The sequence below is a fragment of the Kogia breviceps genome, chromosome 17, assembly GCF_026419965.1.
Source record: "Kogia breviceps isolate mKogBre1 chromosome 17, mKogBre1 haplotype 1, whole genome shotgun sequence".
Classification (NCBI taxonomy): Eukaryota; Metazoa; Chordata; class Mammalia; order Artiodactyla; family Physeteridae; genus Kogia; species Kogia breviceps.
The window spans coordinates 76,865,054-76,881,368 of NC_081326.1; the positions used below are offsets into that span (position 1 = coordinate 76,865,054).

The 16,315-nt window shown below is 54.4% G+C and overlaps 3 protein-coding genes across 12 annotated transcripts in view; 1 reads left to right on the forward strand and 2 right to left on the reverse strand.

The window, feature by feature from the left end:
- The window catches only part of FAM83H (family with sequence similarity 83 member H), a 22,430-nt gene extending 22,394 nt beyond the window's left edge, over positions 1-36 (reverse strand). Inside the window, exon 1 of the mRNA XM_067017675.1 lies at positions 18-36. The gene's annotated coding sequence lies outside the window, so the exon portion shown is untranslated. The remainder of the gene's footprint in view (positions 1-17) is intronic.
- Positions 1-15,403, forward strand: part of IQANK1 (IQ motif and ankyrin repeat containing 1) — a 19,217-nt gene extending 3,814 nt beyond the window's left edge. The window contains 13 exon segments of the mRNA XM_067017327.1: positions 2,789-2,811; positions 2,944-3,080; positions 3,459-3,699; positions 3,756-3,823; positions 3,895-4,020; positions 12,718-12,857; positions 12,929-13,010; positions 13,176-13,476; positions 13,567-13,657; positions 13,738-13,769; positions 13,772-13,871; positions 13,933-15,059; positions 15,352-15,403. Of these exon segments, the coding sequence (XP_066873428.1) occupies positions 2,789-2,811; positions 2,944-3,080; positions 3,459-3,699; positions 3,756-3,823; positions 3,895-4,020; positions 12,718-12,857; positions 12,929-13,010; positions 13,176-13,476; positions 13,567-13,657; positions 13,738-13,769; positions 13,772-13,871; positions 13,933-14,452 (1,861 nt within the window). The 3' untranslated portion in view covers positions 14,453-15,059; positions 15,352-15,403.
- SCRIB (scribble planar cell polarity protein) overlaps positions 14,443-16,315 on the reverse strand; it is a 21,414-nt gene continuing 19,541 nt past the window's right edge. For 5 of the 10 annotated variants that reach the window (XM_067017654.1, XM_067017652.1, XM_067017653.1 and 2 more), the window contains 6 exons: positions 16,072-16,216; positions 15,789-15,974; positions 15,516-15,658; positions 15,392-15,429; positions 15,194-15,268; positions 14,443-14,954 (listed from right to left, as the gene is read on the reverse strand). In XM_067017654.1, coding sequence (XP_066873755.1) covers positions 14,679-14,954; positions 15,194-15,268; positions 15,392-15,429; positions 15,516-15,658; positions 15,789-15,974; positions 16,072-16,216 — 863 coding nt within the window. In that variant the 3' untranslated portion in view covers positions 14,443-14,678. The remainder of the gene's footprint in view (positions 14,955-15,193; positions 15,269-15,391; positions 15,430-15,515; positions 15,659-15,788; positions 15,975-16,071; positions 16,217-16,315) is intronic. The other 5 variants (XM_067017659.1, XM_067017656.1, XM_067017660.1 and 2 more) reach the window with 3 other exon arrangements.

Below are 16,315 nucleotides of genomic sequence, written 5' to 3' on the forward strand. Positions count from 1 at the left end.
TGGTCTGGGTTCTTTACCTGAAGGATCTGAATCGGTGCTTATTTGTTTGTTGTTTGTTTTCAGTTGCTTTAGTTTTGCGTTGACGGCTCCTATGAGATGGGTGAGTGACAGGGTCCCCAGGGAACACCTCGGCTTCCAGACAGTTCTTACCGCGTGAGGGGCGGTGAACTGACCTCCCTGCGTAGTCAGAGTCTATCACCCCAGTCAGCACGGTGACTCCCTTCTTTGTCCGCTCGTTTAGTGGTCAGGCAGAGGTCTCAGTGTTCAATTCAAACCATCCTCATGTCACCCGGTGGAAGTGTTCCTATCCTGGGAACCAAGACTTCTCAGCCAGCAGACCTCAGAGTCATGGAGGGAGGAAACAGAAATACCTCCGGTGGGTCATTAGACGTAACAGCGCGAGAAGCCGCTTCCGCTGTGCCTGCCGGCTCCCGGCGAGTCCTTCGGCCGGGGGAGCACCTAGTGCTGCTTCACGGGTTGCAGATCTAGTGGCTGTCGTGTTACCCTGTGGTCTCTGTGGGTCAGGAATCCGGGCACAGCTCAGTGAGGCCCTCTGTTCAGTGTCTCACTGGCTGCTACCAGGCGTTGGCTGGCGCTGTGGTCTCACCTCGGGGCTCGACTGGGGAAGGGTTCGCTCCCCTGGGGACCTTGGACGAGGGACTCAGTTTCCGGCTGGCTTTCGGTCTTGGTACGTGGGCCTCTCCAGAGGGTATCTGACAATATATATTTTACTTAAACATTTAGGAACCGGGGAAGCACCCATAGGGTGGATCTGCAAAACTACCAGGACCGATGCAATGTGAACTTGGAGCCAAATTCCATCTTCTCCTGTGCATGCAAAGCCCCCACTTTGACTAGTGGGCCACAGGGGTGTTTGGGGGCCCCTGGAATCGATTCAGAACCAGAGGTTAGTCCCCGAGAAGTCCGGCTGTTGCCCTTCCTCTCCTCCAGGGCATGGTTGCTCTAGTGAGTGGCCAGGGCCCTTTGGGAGGCTGGGAGGCAGATCTGCTCACGCCGGGGCGGGTTGTGGGCCCCCTCCCGGAGGGATGCAGGTGCGAATTGGGTTTGCTGCGACACCTACCGCTTCTCACCTGGATTACTGGCATCTCATTTCCCATTGGTAGGGAGCTCGGTGCCAGGTCAAGGACAAAAACATGACTGAGTATATTGCGTGCTACTCCTTATGTTCAATGATTACACAGCCACACTTTGTAATATGTTAATCATTTTGAACAATTGTGTGCTAACACTAACAGTAACGACAGCTCAATACAGGAGAATTTTTTTAAGTCCTCAGGATTATGTTCTGTATTTTTATTAGCTAAACCTGGCAACCCTAAGCCCTTACCCAGTGCTCTGGAATACAGATTTTGTCCCCTTGTTGCTGAGACCTGCAGAAGCCCTGCTCACATTGTGCCCCTGCCCTCCCCCTGGTACTGTGCTTCTGGTGCTGGTGGCTGCTGCCAGGGGAAGCCTGTCTGCTGGTCTGGGGCCACTCCTGCGCTCTCCTGCCCCGAGCTCACCTCCTTTGTCTTTGCAGTGCCTTCAGACATGTTTTACAGCATATTCATTCTGTCTTTTTTTAAAAAATTAATTAATTAATTAATTAATTAATTTATTTATAGCTGTGTTGGGTCTTCATTTCTGTGCGAGGGCTTTCTCTAGTTGTGGCAAGCGGGGGCCACTCTTCATCGCGGTGCGCGGGCCTCTCACTATCGCGGCCTCTCTTGTTGAGGAGCACAGGCTCCAGACACGCAGGCTCAGTAGTTGTGGCTCACGGGCCCAGTTGCTCCGCGGCATGTGGGATCTTCCCGGACCAGGGCTCGAACCCGTGTCCCCTGCATTAGCAGGCAGATTCTCAACCACTGCACCACCGGGGAAGCCCTCCCATCTTGTCTTTGATCCCTTGTTCTGTTGAATTTCTGCTTTTATTAAGTTCCTCCCTAGCTTGCAGTGCTTTTGGAGAGCTGGCTTTTCTGCTTGTTTTCTTCCAGTGTCTTCTGAAAGCCGTGTCATCCCTTCCCTGTGGTATGTCTGCACCTTCTCGCCTGCCAGTTCTTTCACAGTGAGCATGGCCACTGGGTCTGGCTCTCCTCTGCTTGGAGTCTCAATTACGGAAACATAGGTTGAGCAGTTACTTTCAGGACTCACAGTGTTCTATTATTGGACTATTGGAAAGCCCTGTGGGGTGTAGCTACCATCACCCCATTTTAGAGAAAGGGACACTGAGGCCCAGAGAGGCTAACTGCTCTCCTCATCACATGGGCAGAGAGTGGCAGGTGGGTGTGGACATCTCTCCTAGGGCAGGCGTTCGGACCCTCCCTGTAGCCAAGGGCGCTGCTGGGGCGAGGCAGGGTGTGCCGCCAGTGGATCACAGCTCTCAGGGGCCTTGGGCTCCCTATTCTGAGTTCTAGTGGGCTTGTGGGTTGAGACACCCCCACTTCAGCCCAGTCAGCCCCGCCTATGGATGCGGGTGCCTGAATTCGGAAGAGGTCCTTCTGGCTTTCAGAGGGAAGGGGTCTTGTGGGGATCCACAAGGGGCTTCTCTGTCAGAAGCCTTTTTTCTCAGACTTCCTCGGGTTTCCCACCAACATCTCCAGACCATCTTCCCAGGCTGGGGGCTCAGAAGGTATTCGCAGGGTCCCAGCTGTATCTGGGGTGGGGAAGGGCAGGAGACTTTGTGCCGAGACCCGGCTCCTCTCTCCGCTCTCGGCTGCCACTCCTTGTACCTCCTCACTTGCTCCCTGCTGGTGAATTACTCTGGCTTAGTCGTGTTTGTGGATTTTAGAACATTTTTGATCCTTTCGCCAGGTCAGGAGGGAGTGCGCCTGCTCCGCTCGGCTTGTTAACCTGGAGCTCGGCCACACCTGGTGTTGGTCCTGCAGCCGCGTGGACCGCAGCGTGGAGGGGAGCACTGTGATCCATAAGCCCTCTCCCCACTAGCAGGGCCAACCGCGGAGGACCAAGCAGCCACCACCATCCAGCGAGCCTTCCGGAAGCTCCTGGCGAGAACGGAGCAGGCCCGCCGTGAGCAGGACCACCAGGACTACCTGGAGCTGATGGAGAAGCTGCAGAGGGAGGTGAGGTCTACGGGGGTGGGTGTCGGAGTGGGGGCATGACTGCAGGGCTGGGGGTGGGGACGCAGGGCTCGGGGGCGGGAACTGCAGGGCTGGGGGCGGGGACGCAGGGCTGGAGGCGGGGACGCAGAGCTGTGGGCGGGGACGTAGGGCTAGGGCGGGGGGACGCAGCGCCGTGGGGGACGCAGGGCTGGGGGCGGGGACGCAGGGCTGGGGGCGGGAACTGCAGGTTTGGGGGCGGGGACGCAGGGTTAGGGCGTGGGGACGCAGGGCTGGGGGCGGGGAAGGAGGACTCGGGGGCGGGACCTGCAGGGCTCCGGGGCGCGGACCCAGGGCCGGGGGCCCGGGGTTGGGGCGGTGACCGCACAGGGCTGCCCGCAGGCCTTCGTGGCCCTGTTGCGGCGGGAGCAGGAGGCGGCCCGGCGGCAGTAGGAAGAAGCGGCGGCGGCCGAGCGGCGGCGGCAGGAGGAGCGGCAGCGCGCAGCGCGCCTACTGGAGGCGGCCTTCGACGGGAACCTGGGCGAGATCCAGGCGGTCCTGCGGGAGGGGGGCGGCGGGCCCTGAGCTCGCGGCGCCGCTGACCGCCGCCCGGCGCAGGTGGACGCGCTACTGAACCGCGAAGGCGTGAGTTGCGACGCGGCGCGGGCGGTGCCTGGCCCTGGTGGACTTCGAGGACAGCAGCGGCGGGCGGGCAGTCCCTGGCCATCCAGCTGCTAGCCAAGCAGGGCGCCAGTCGCAACAGCAAGGTGGGCGCCAGGCGAGGACTGGGGGCCGCGCCTCGCCCGGGCGGGCCGTGCTCAGTGAGCGCGTCCAGCAGGGCGCCTTCGGCCGGACGCCGCTGTACCGAGCGGCCTTTGGGGGAAACCTGGAAGCCGTGGAGTTGCTTCTGAAGCTCGGAGGTGACCCCCGGGTGTATGCGGACGACGGAAGCACCCCCGAGCAGGTGCGCGGGCGTGGGCAGAAGCCCCCGGGGCGCTTGCTCCCCCACCCCCAAAGCTGTCAGGAGCCTGGGGGCCCCGCCCCGGCTGGTCCTGAACCTTCCAGGACCCAGAACCACCTGCAAGGCCTTTGCAGGCCCTTCCCCTCCCGAAGTCCTGCTATGAGCCTTACCGGGCACACGCTATCAAGACCACAGCTCCCGGTTTCTGGGTGCCTCCTGTGGCCGGGGTTCTACTCACGTCCCTGGACCCTCAGCCCACCTTGGAAGCAGTGTTACCATGGGAGGTGGAGAAACAGACTGCGCGGGAGCTCTGGGGCATTGAGGGCAGCACTAGGCCCGCCCACCTGGCCCCTCATTCAGAATTTCCACGTCTCTGAGAAAATTGAGCCCTAGGGCTCGGAGCCGTGACCCTGCCCAAGGCAGCTCAGCCTGGCAGCTCCTCCGTGGTGCCCAGGAACGATGTCAAGGGGCCTTTTCCCAGACCCTGGGCCAGGCTGGGGACACGGGTGCTTGGACTTCTTCCCGGCCCAGGAGGCCAGGTCAGATGAGGCTGACCCAGGGCCTGTGGGAGCAGCCGTGAAGCTGGATCACCTAATGCCACGGTCTTAATTTCTTCAAATGAGTCTGACTGGAATCTCAGGCCCTCGCCCACCTCTGCCGTGTGTCCTTCCACCCCAGCCTGTAGAGCCGAGGTGTTGGCTGGAAAATGTGGGACTGGCCCAGGTCTGCTGCTGAGCCCCTGCTTCCAGCCATGGGGTGCCAGGGCCTTTGCCACCTGGGGACCCCGTGTCCTGGGCACCACCTCCCCCCAGCTGCCTCCTCAGGGTGCTGCTCCAGGCTTCCCCTTGTCCCGGAAGGCATCCCCTCTGCTCTTCTTGGCTTCTCCTCTTTAATAAGCAACAGGGCAAGCTTTAAAAGACCAGCAGAGCCTTTGGCTTCAAACTCCTCCTGCTTCCTCCTCAAAGGAGCAGAATGTGAGGCTCGGAGGACCAAAGGGCCTGGCCATGGCCTCGGAGGGGCTGGAGCGAGGAGGGGGCACAGGGAGGCCCACCTCTGCGCAGGTAGTGTTGCGGCAGGCCCGGGCGGTGGGCACGGAGCATGAAGGCTGGAGAGGCATGCAGGTGGACTTCTGAGGGGTGCCGAGGAGGCTGTCCAGCCCGCCGGTGCCTGAGGGGGGGGACAGGGGCACTGAGAGGAGCCGCACGCTGGAGGCCACTGGCTGCAGGAGGGACAGCCTGGCGCTGGAGCCATTGGACGCCTACAGGCGAAGGAACGAACCTTCACTGAAACCGCACACCCTATAAAAAACGAACTCAAAATGGATTAGGATTTAAATGCAAAGTGTAAACTGTAAAACCTTTAGAAGAGCACAGGAGAAAATCTTTGGGACCTATGGCTTGGCAAAGGGTTCTTAGACAAAAAGCACAATCAATCGATAAAAGAAGAAAAAAAGAACCCCAACAAATTGAACTTCCTAAAAATGTAAAACTTTTGCTCTGCTGAAGCCCCTGTTAACAGGATGAAAAGACAAGCCACAGAGAGGGAGAAAATCCTTGCAGACCACATAGCTGACAGAGGACCCATATTTATGATATACAAACAACTCTCAAAACTCAATGGTAAGTGATACGATCCAGTTATAAAGTGAGCAAAGGGCATGGAGAGAAATTTCACTGAAGAGGATATAATGATGCCAATAAACACAAGCTGTTCAACACCATCACACGTGGGAGAGATGCTGAAATGGAAACCAGTGAGGATGGCACAGGGTGCAGAGAAGCCAGCTCTCACCCAGTGCTCATGGGCACGTAAAGAGGTGCAGCTGCCCTGGAATACAGTGGGACTGTGTCTTAAGAAACTGAACATACATTTCCCACGGGACTCAGCACACCCTGCTAGGCATTCTATTCCAGTAAAATGAGGACTGTGTCCACATAAAAGTGTGCACACGTGTGTTCACAGCAGCTTTACTTGTAACAGCCCCAAACTGGAAGCAACCTGGATGTTCTTCAGTAGGTGAAAGGTTAAGCCAACTCAGGCCAGTCCACACCTCAGAACACTTCTCAGCGGTGAGAAGGAAGGAGCGAGTGATACAGCGACACCTGGACGGGTCTCAAGGGCCTTTTGCCAAGTGAAAAAAGAGTGCATCTCACAGGGTTACATACTGTCTGACTCCATTCACATAACATTTTCAAAATGACGAAATTATGGAGACAGAGGCCAGACCAGTGCTTTGCGGGGTGGGAATAGGGGCAGGGAAGGAAAGGGGAGAGAGGTGATGTGACTAGAAGTGGTGACACAGAGGAGCGTTGTGGTGATGGGACAGGTCGCATCTTGACTGTGGTGGCGGGTACACAAATCTACACGTATGATGAAACTGCATGTAACTGTAGACATACAAAGGGATACATGTAAAATTGTTGAAACAAAGTAAGTGGGGTCTGTGGATTACACTATGTCCATATCCTCCTTTGTATATTGCACTATAGTTGTATAAGATGCCATCACTGGGGAAAACTTGTTAAGGGTACATGCAACTTCCTGTAAATCTGTAATTGTTTGCAAATAAAAGTTTAATAAAATTACCAGTCATGCAAGAAAACAGGAAAATATAACCCATAGTGAAGAGCAAAATCAATCAAAACTGACTCAGAAATGACACAGATCACAGAATAAGTGGACAAGGGCATTAAAACTTACACCTGTATCTCACACAGCACACCTCTACATCCATCTGTCTCTATTTTTATGTACCTACTCCTAAACTTCTGAAAACCGCAATGTTGGAGGTGAAAAACACACTGGATGTGATTAATGGCTGATTAGACATTGAAAGAAAAAGTAGTTAATTAGAAGACATAGAAATTACCCAAAATGAAACACAGAAAGAAGGTTGAAAAAAAATGAACAGAGATGTCTGCTTCTAGGATGGAGTAAATGCAACCTGATTTATCCTTCCACCTGAAATACAACAACGAAACCCAGAGAGAATATATGAAACAATGGTTTTCAAGACACTGGGCAACAGGGAATAATCAGTGATCCCCAAGAGGCTGGAAATAAACTACATGAGCCCTTTGATTGCCCAGCTAACCACCTTGAGAGCAGGTCCAGGCTGCGGTGCAGGAAGGGGGAATCCAGGCAGAGCCTGGTCAAGTCCCTGAGTTAAGGAGACAGGGTTCAGAGTCCAGGGATTCCAAGGCAGTCAGACTGCAAGTGCCAGAGAGAAGAGAGCTGCAAAGGGAAATAGCATTTCAGAAATAATGCCATTTGCAGCAACATGGATGGACCTAGACATTGTCACACTGAGTGAAGTAAGGCAGACAGAGAAAGACAAATATATGATATCGCTTATATGTGGAATCTAAAAAAATAGTACATTATTTACTAAACAGAAATAGAGTCACAGATGTATACAACAAACATGGTTACCAGCGGGGAAATGGGGGGAGGGATAAAGTGGGAGATTGGGATGGACATATACACACTACTATATATAAAATAGATAACTAATTAGGACCTACCGCATAGCACAGGGAACTCTACTCAATACTCTGTAATGGACTATATGGAAAAAGAATCTAGAAAAGAGTGGTTATATGTATATGTATAACTGATGTACTTTGCTGTACACCTGAAACTAACACAACAGTGTAAATCAACTCTACTCCAATAAAATTGTTTTTACAAAGAGAAGGAGCATCCCAGAGGCGTGTAGGGACCCCTTTAGGGATTCAGGCGAGTACTCGATGGCTCATGCGTGTGACAGAATGTCTCAAGGTTGGGGACAGAGCCACCTGTCGGGGGAAGGACGCAGTGCCTAGCCTTCTCCCCCCGGCCCAAGCAGGAAACCTCACAATCCAGCGGCACCGCGTAGTGCGCTTAGACGGATCTTGCCTCAGAGGAATAATTGTCGTAGAGTAAATGCCACTCTGGTACAGCCTCACCAAGCTTAAAGCAAGACCCAAAGGATAAAACTTTCCAAGTAATTTAACTTTATCCCAAAACAAAATTCAAGAATACATATAGAGATACAAAATATACAGCTCCTAACAAGGCAAAATGTACATTGTCTGGCATCCAATTACATATTACCAGACATACAAAGATGCATACAAATGTGACCATAATGAGAAACTCAACTAATCAGGACAAACCCAGAACTGATGTGGACATTAGAATTAGCATAAGACATTTAAACAGCTATTATAACTGTATTCCAGATGCTTGAAAAATTGAATAGAGACATGGAAGGTATAAAAAACTTAAATTCTAGAGGTAAAAATGACAGTGTCTGAGATGAAAAACAAACAAAAAACTATGGATAGGATTAATGTCAGATTAGACAGAACAGAGGTAAAGATTAGTGAATTTGAAGGCTTAACAATAGAAACTACTCCAAATAAAACCACACAGAGAAAAAGGAATTCCTCCAAATGAAAAGAGGATCAACGAGCTGTGGGACAATTTCAAGAGGCCTCGTATATATGTAATTGGAGTCTCCAAAGGAGAGAAGAAAGGACGGACTTCCCTGGTGGTGCAGTGGTTAAGAACCTGCCTGCCAATGCAGGAGACACAGGTTCGAGCTCTGGTCCGGGAAGATCCCACATGCCGCGGACAGCCAAGCCTATGCACCACAACTACTGAGCCTGCGCTCTAGAGCCTGTGAACCACAACTACTGAGCCCGTGAGCCACAACTACTGAAGCCTGTGCGCCTAGAGCCCGTGCTCTGCAGCAAGAGAAGCCACCACAATGAGAAAGCCCATGCACCACAATGAAGACCCAATGCAGCTGAAAATAAATAAATAAATTAATTTTTTTTAAAAAAATGAAACAAAAATATATATATTTGAAGAAATAATAACCTTAAGGTTTCCAAATTTGATGAAAAGTATAAACCACATTCCCAGAATCTCAACAAACACCAAATTTCAACAAGAAGCAGGAAGAAAAATCAGGCTAAAGCACAATTTGATAAAATTTCTCAAAGCCAGTGATAAAGAGAAAATCTTAAGAGCAGCCAGAGGAAAAAAAGACGTTACAGACAGAAGAACAAAGATAAGGATTGTGGCAGATTTCCTGTTGGAAACAATGCAAGTGAGGAGACAGCAGAGAGCATCTTTAATGGTACTGAAGGGGGAAAAATATCTTGTCAACCTTGAGTTCTATACCCAGTGCATATATCTTTCATAACTGAAGGCAAAATAAAGACATACCTTTCCAGACATACAAAAGCTGAAAGAATCAATCGCCAGCAGACTTGCACTATAAGAAATGTTAATGGAAGCCCTACCAATAGAAGGAAAGGGATGCCAGATGTGAATACGGATCCACTCAAAGACGTGAGGACCACTAGAAAGGGTAACTACCCAGGTAAATATATGAGATGGGGCCTTATTACTTAAATTGATTGAAAAGGTAATTGAAGAAACAAAAATAATGGCAATATGTCGTGGGACTTTATAACACATGTAGATACACATACTGAAAGCTGCACAAATTATAGTTGTTTGGCTCAGATGTGTGACAAAAATATTATAAAGGTTGGCAGGGGGAAATGGGAATACACTGTGGAAGGTTCTTATACTATATGTGAAGTGGTACAATATCATCTGAAAGTAGACGGTAATAAGTTACAGGTGTATATATACTGTAAACCCTAAAGTAAGAACTAAATACCAACAGTTATAGTTAATAAGATAATAAAGGAGATACAATGGAATTCTAAAAAATATGCAATCAGAAAGGAGGCAAAAAAAGAAGAAAAGGAAAATAAAGAACAGGGACTTTCCTGGTGGTCCAGTGGTTAAGATTCCACGCTCCCAGTGCAGGGGGCCCCAGTTTGATCCGTGGTCAGGGAACTAGATCCTGCATGCCACAGCTAAAAGATCCCACACGCCACAACTAAAGATCCCGCATGCTACAACTAAAGATCCCGCATGCTGCAACTAAAGATCCTGCATGCCACAACAGAGATCCCGGACGTGGCAACGAAGATCCCATGTGCTGCAACTAAGACCCAGCACAGCCAAATAAATAAATAAATAAATATTTTTTTTAAAAGAACAGATGGAACCAGTAGAAAACAATAGCAAAGGGTAATTTTTAACTCAACTATATCAATAATCTCATTAAATGTAGATGGTCTACAGACCCCAATTAAAAGGCAGAGATTGTCATTCGGATTTAAAAAATCCAACTATAGGGACTTCCTTAGTGGTCCAGTGGTAAAGAATCCACCTTCCAATGCAGGGGACACAGGTTCCATCCCTGGTTGGGGAACTAAGATCCCACAGGCCACAGGGCAACTAGGCCCGCGCGCCTCAACAAGAGAGCCCGCGGTGCCGCCAACTACAGAGCCCATGCACCTTGGAGCTTCCATGCCACAACTAGAGAGAAACCTGCAGGCCACAACTAGAGGGAAGCCCGAGTGCTGCAGCAAAGAGCCCACGCACCACAGCGAAAAAGATCCCACGTGCCTCAATGAAAGATCCTGCGTGCTGCAACTAAGACCCGACGCAGCCAAAAGAAATAAAGATAAATTTTTTAAAAATCCAACTATATTCTGCCTATAAGAAACAAACTTAAAATATGGGACTTCCCTGGCGGTCCAGCGGTTAAGACTCCGTGCTTCCACTGCAGGGGGCATGGGTTCAATCCCTGGTCGGAGAACTAAGATCCCACGTGCCGTGCGGTGTGGCCAAAAACTAAACTAAACTAAAATAAAATAGATACAGATAGGTGAAAATTAAAAGGATAGAACAAATATGCCAGTATAACACTAAATATAAGGAAGCTGAAATGACTATATTAACATCTGAAAAAGCAGACTTCAGAACAAAGAATATTACTGAGAATAAAAGAATCATTTCATAAGGACAAAGGGATCATTTCATCAAGAGGACGTAAGAATCCTAAACGTTTCTGCAGCTACTAACAGAGCTTCCAAATACATGAAGCAAAAACTGACGGAACTACAAGGAGAACTAACTCCACGATTATAGTAGCAGATTTCAACATCCCTATCTCAATAATTGGTGAAACAAGTAGACAGAAAAATCCGTAATGATGTAGAAGAATTAAATAACTATCAATCATCATCGTTCATCTACCCATCTATCATTGTTTTCATCAGTTTATCCATTGAATACTATCTTTTTTCCCAGTACTCGACTTACTGTTTCATCAATTCACACATTTTCTCATTAACTTATGAATCATTTATTGATAAACTTGCCAGTCTACCCCCTCATTACTGTATCCACTTTAGCCTTACTACCATCTTAAGTCACCCTCACGTATTCATTTATTTAACTACTGTTAATTCACACATCTCTTCATCCATGCATTCATACACACATTCATGCTGTTTACTTGAGAGAAAATTTCGAGAAAGCAGGGACTCTATGTTAGTTCACTCCACAGTTGTATTCTCCAATGTCATACATTTTGGTTGTCACATGAAAGGCACTCAAAAGTTGTGTTGAGTGATTGAACTCACCCATCAATTCATCTGTCCATTTGCTCAACCAACCATCTACTTATCTAAGTTATTCATCCATTAAATCCCTTCATCTATTAATTTTTCATGTATCAATTCATATTTCATCCATTCATTCAATTAATCCAAGAACCCTTCATCTTTTATCATTTAATTCATTCATTAACTTATTCATCTACTCATTATTTGTCCATTCATTAACTCATTCATAAATTCATCCATTACATTATTATTTTATCTGTTCACTCATTTAGTTTTCCATTTCTTCTACTTGCAAACTAACCTTTGGCGAGTTTTTAAACTTATTTGAATATCAGCTTCCATATATTCATAAATGGGGCTAATAACAGTTCCTGTATTTGGAAGGGGAGTGAGACAATGAATGGAATTCTTCAGCACAAGTCCTGGCACACAGTGCTCAGGAAATGGCAGCTGTTGTTCTTTTGAGGAGGTGTTCGCGGTTCCTTCGGTTGGTAATTCGTGGACCCATTCCTATGTTCACTCTTCCATTCATCTGTCTGCTCCGTCCATCCATTCCTCTCTCATCCTTGATTTTACACATCTTTGAACTTTCCTTTCTAAAATACAAACCACATACTGAACATTGTACAAATCAAAGTTGTGTGGCTCGATTAAATGATAAAGGAAATACTCCTGGATTAACCTCCTGAGTCAAGAAATAAAATACTGGAGAAACCTCTCCCTCCCTTCTGAGAACCCCGCTTTCTGTGGCCCCTTTGTCACTCCGGGGTGGGGGTGGCGGTGGGGGGGGGACTTCAGAGGAACAGGAGTGGTGAGATTTGGGATGTGTGGCCCCAAGGGCTGTGTCCTGCAGACTGAGGTCTGTAGGGAGACCGCGAAGGCGGGGAACTGCAGCCAGGGGCCAGCATGCAGCGGACACAAGCAGGGAGCCCAGGGGGCCGGTGGCAGGGGTGTGGAGGGCGGAGGGCAGGAGAGGAAGGTGGAGGCCTGTGTGGTCTTGGCAGGGGGACTGCAAGGACCTCGGGGGCTTGGCTTTGGGGGGCGCGGCACCGTGATGGTCAGAGCTTCAGGGCTCATCCCTGGCCAGCTGTGAGGGCCACATTTCTGTGAGTCGGTGTCCTTTTCTCTGAAGTGGGAGTGTAACAGCATCTCCTCCCTAGGTCAGGCAGAACACAGAACACACCCTGAGCTTTTGACCACTGTCCTCTGTCGCTAGGAGGCCTCGCTGGACGCGGTGGTCAGCATGCTGCAGTCCTGGGACCTGAGCCTCACAGATGCCATGCTCCAGAACATGGAGGCCCAGCGGCAGCGCCGGGGCCAGGAAACCAAGCAGCACAGGGAGGCGGAGGCCAAGTGGTGCTGAAAAGACGGGTGGGGGTGGGGGGAGGCGGCCAGGAGCTCCTCTGACCCGCCTCCCCCCACCCCAGCATGAACCTCAAAGTGCAACAGCTGCCCAAGGAGCAGCAAGTGTCACCAACAGGTGTGCAGCCCGCCCCCCGGAAGGAGCCGGTGGGAGGAGGAAGAGCTGGGTGCTGAGAGGCGCCCCGCGAGCCCCCAACCTAGTCCGGAGGGCTTCAGCCGGTCCTGCCCCCAACCGGCAGCAGGCCTACCGCAAGCTCAACCCGAGGATCGCGAGCTCAACAAGGGTTAACTGAGGGGCGCGGGCATGGCTGAGCTCACTCGGCAGGTTGGCTACTCCCCCTCGGCCCGGACTCCCAAACCTGGAGTGTCACCTTCCAGCAGCTGCGTGGCAGGGGCAGGGCGGCCCCCCTCCCAGCCCCTTCCTTATGGGTCCTGGCTGCGCCCGGCAGCGCGGGGGTGGGGGTCCGGCCTTGCCCTGAGCCGAGCGTAGGGCCCCTCCTCCAGGCCATCAAGGACGCGGAGGCCCAAGTGGACAGGCTCCGGTAGGAGGCCCAAAAGGCGGAGGAGACGCTGGCCCTGGCCAGGCTGGAGCGCGGGGGGCGGGCCCAGGAGGGTGGGCGGGGCTTGGGCTGGGGGCCAGAGGGGCCCGGGGAGGGGATCGGGCGCGAGCCCGCCGGTTGGTCCCCCACTTACATCCCCACAGGGGAGGAGGCACCCGGGCTGAAGTGTCAGGTCACCGAGCTCCACAACATGCTGTTGAAGGACGTGGGTGATCGCATCCGCGCTGACGGCAGGTCACTGGTCCCGGCCGGCGAGGGGCGAAGGATGAGCCGAGGCTTCGGGCGGACGGCAGTGACCTGGCAGCCACAGCCAGGTAGCCTCTTGTCATCGACCCTTCAGGCCAGGCGGCACCTTGCTGCGCTACCAGGACACCAACTATGTGGACGCCGTGAACCCAGACCACCTGAGGCCGGAGAGGATCAGGCTGGCGCTGCCGGGGGCGCTCGGGTGAGGCTGGTGGAAGGCGGGAGGCCCCGGCCCTCCCCGCGCCCCCCCGCCCTCCCCGCAGGTTCGGGAAGCCGCGGGTGTCCAACCTGCGTGAAGTGGACCTGTTCCCAGCGGTGCAGCAGCAGCTGGAGGCGGTGCAGCCGGGCCTGGTGCAGGATCTGCTGGGCCGCGGGCTGCTGGAGCGGGAGAGGTACCTGCCGCTGGCCGAAGGCCCGAGTACAGCCCCAGTGCCAGGAGGCGCGCCTGGGGCACTTCCGCCCCTTCGGAGTCACCAAGGTTCGGTGGCTGCTGCGCCCCAGGGCGCCGGGTCCGCTAACGTGCACGCCTCCGCATCAGGGCTCTGGGCGTGCCGCGCAGGGGAGGGGGCCGGCCTGGAGCCCCAGCTGGGGGACCCCGGCCGGCGGGCCCCTGGGGGCGGAGTAGGCGGGCCCAACCAGTTCCTCCCGCTGTGGAGCAGTGCACAGTCGGGGCGACGTGGGAGTTTGTGGTCCCCGCACCGGCCCCAGATTTGGAGGAGCAGAAGGGGTGGGCGTTGGGGTGCCGGCGGGTGGACAGACAGACAGACTAGAGGTAAAACGTAGTCAATTTTATTCTCCTTAAACCACAAAATAGAATCTTTGGTTGTACAAACATCACTAGTTACAGTCTCGCCAGGAGGGCCCGGCTGGGGAGGGGGCAGTTAGCGCGGCCAGAACTCCTGAGGGGACCTCTGTAAAATGCTAATGGCCGGGTTAAAAGACTCGAGACAAGGGTGGTGTTGGAGCTGGCGGGACCCCCACCCCAAGTCGGGGGAGGTACCCTGACCCTCTAGGAGGGCACCGGGCCCAGGCCCCGGCGCCCTGGCCGCACGGCGCGGCGGCTGCTGCACAGGGCCACCTCCTCGGGGCCCACGGCGCCTGGAGAAGGCCTGCCCAGAAGCACCATGGCCACCTCTCCATCCTCCTCTGGCATACCTGGCCGACGGGGGCAGGGAGTGAGCTGATGGACCCCAGGCACCCTGGGAGCACCCGGGGCCGCGCCCGCCAACTCACCAGGGCTCGGCGATGGCTCCAAGGACCTCAACTCCTCAGCGCAATCCGGGGACTGTGATGGGGAGAAGCGCGGCTCAGGGCTCCACCCCAGACCTGCCTGAAACCACCCACCTGAGCCTGGGTGGGTCCCTGCTGAGCCCTGGCTGGAAGATGGGAGGTGAGTGGACAGGACTGGCCACAGAGAGACAGGACGGGTACCAGGGGGGGGAACAGGGCTGGGGGACAGGCACAGCAGGAAGGTGGCAGGAGCTGGTCGGGCTGTCTTGCAGAAGGGCCAGGAGGGCCCGGTACCTGCATGTCATAGACAGGTCTGGAAGAGGGGAGGGCTGCAAACACCCTGTAGTCAAACTTCCTCCCAGACAAGGCCTTGAAAGGACAGCGTGAGAAGAGAGGTAAAGAGCGTAAGAAGAAAGAGGGCTGGGGGCATCTGGATCCCTGCCCCCCACCAGGGGAGGCGTGCAGGGAAGGGTGAAGCCGCTGGTTCCTCACCAAGCGTCCCGGGGAGGTGCTGGTCTGGAGGCTGAGGTCTGGGGGAACAAGAAGGGGACGTCGGGAGAGGTCCGCGCCGCAGGTTGAGCCCCCCCCCCACCACGCCTCCCCACGACGCACAGACCTTCCAAGGGGGTGGGTGACGGGGTGGGTGCGGGCGAGGGGGCCTCGGCCAGGCGCTCCAGAGGCCCCCGCTTGCTTCGGCCCTCCTGAGACTTGCTGAGGACCATCTGTGCGCGGAGAGCGTCCTGTTCCAGAGACTTCATCCTGCGGGCAGGGGAGCGGAGGGCGAGCTGGGCAGGGGCGCGGAGGGCGAGCTGGGCAGGGGCGGAGGGCAAGCTGGGCAGGGGCGGAGGGCGGGGGCGGGGCGGGAGCAGCGCGCGGGGCGGGGCCTCACCTGGCCGCCCTCCACAGCGCGCGCTTCTCGGCCTCCAGGGCGCGGCGCTCCGCCGGGGACAGGGTCCGCTCAGGCGCCGGCAGCTCCGGGCTCTGCACGCGCAGCCGCTCCTGGTGACGCCGCTCGGCCTTAGCCGTCCGCACCGGAGCGCCGCCTCCCTGCGGCGGGGGGGACGCGGGGCCAAGCCTGGGCCGGGCGACAGGAGAGCCGAGTGAAGGGGCGCCGCACGGGCGGAGAGGGGGGAGGGGGAGACGCTGGGGGGGCGGCCCCTCTCCCTGCTCACCCTCCGGCGGGGCCCCGGCCGGCCCAGGGCGGCTCCTCCTCGGGCTCCTCGTCCTCCGCGGCCTCGCCTTCCGGGCGCCCCGCGTCCGCCGCGTCCCCCGCCGCCTCGCGCAGCATCTGCGTCCTCTTCTGTTGCAGCTTTCGGGCTGGCGGGGGTGGGGGGTGGGGGGGAGTGTAGTGGGGGGGTAGGGGAGGGGTGGGTCAGGCTGCGAGTCGGTGCTCCCCTCCCCGACCGCCCCCACCCA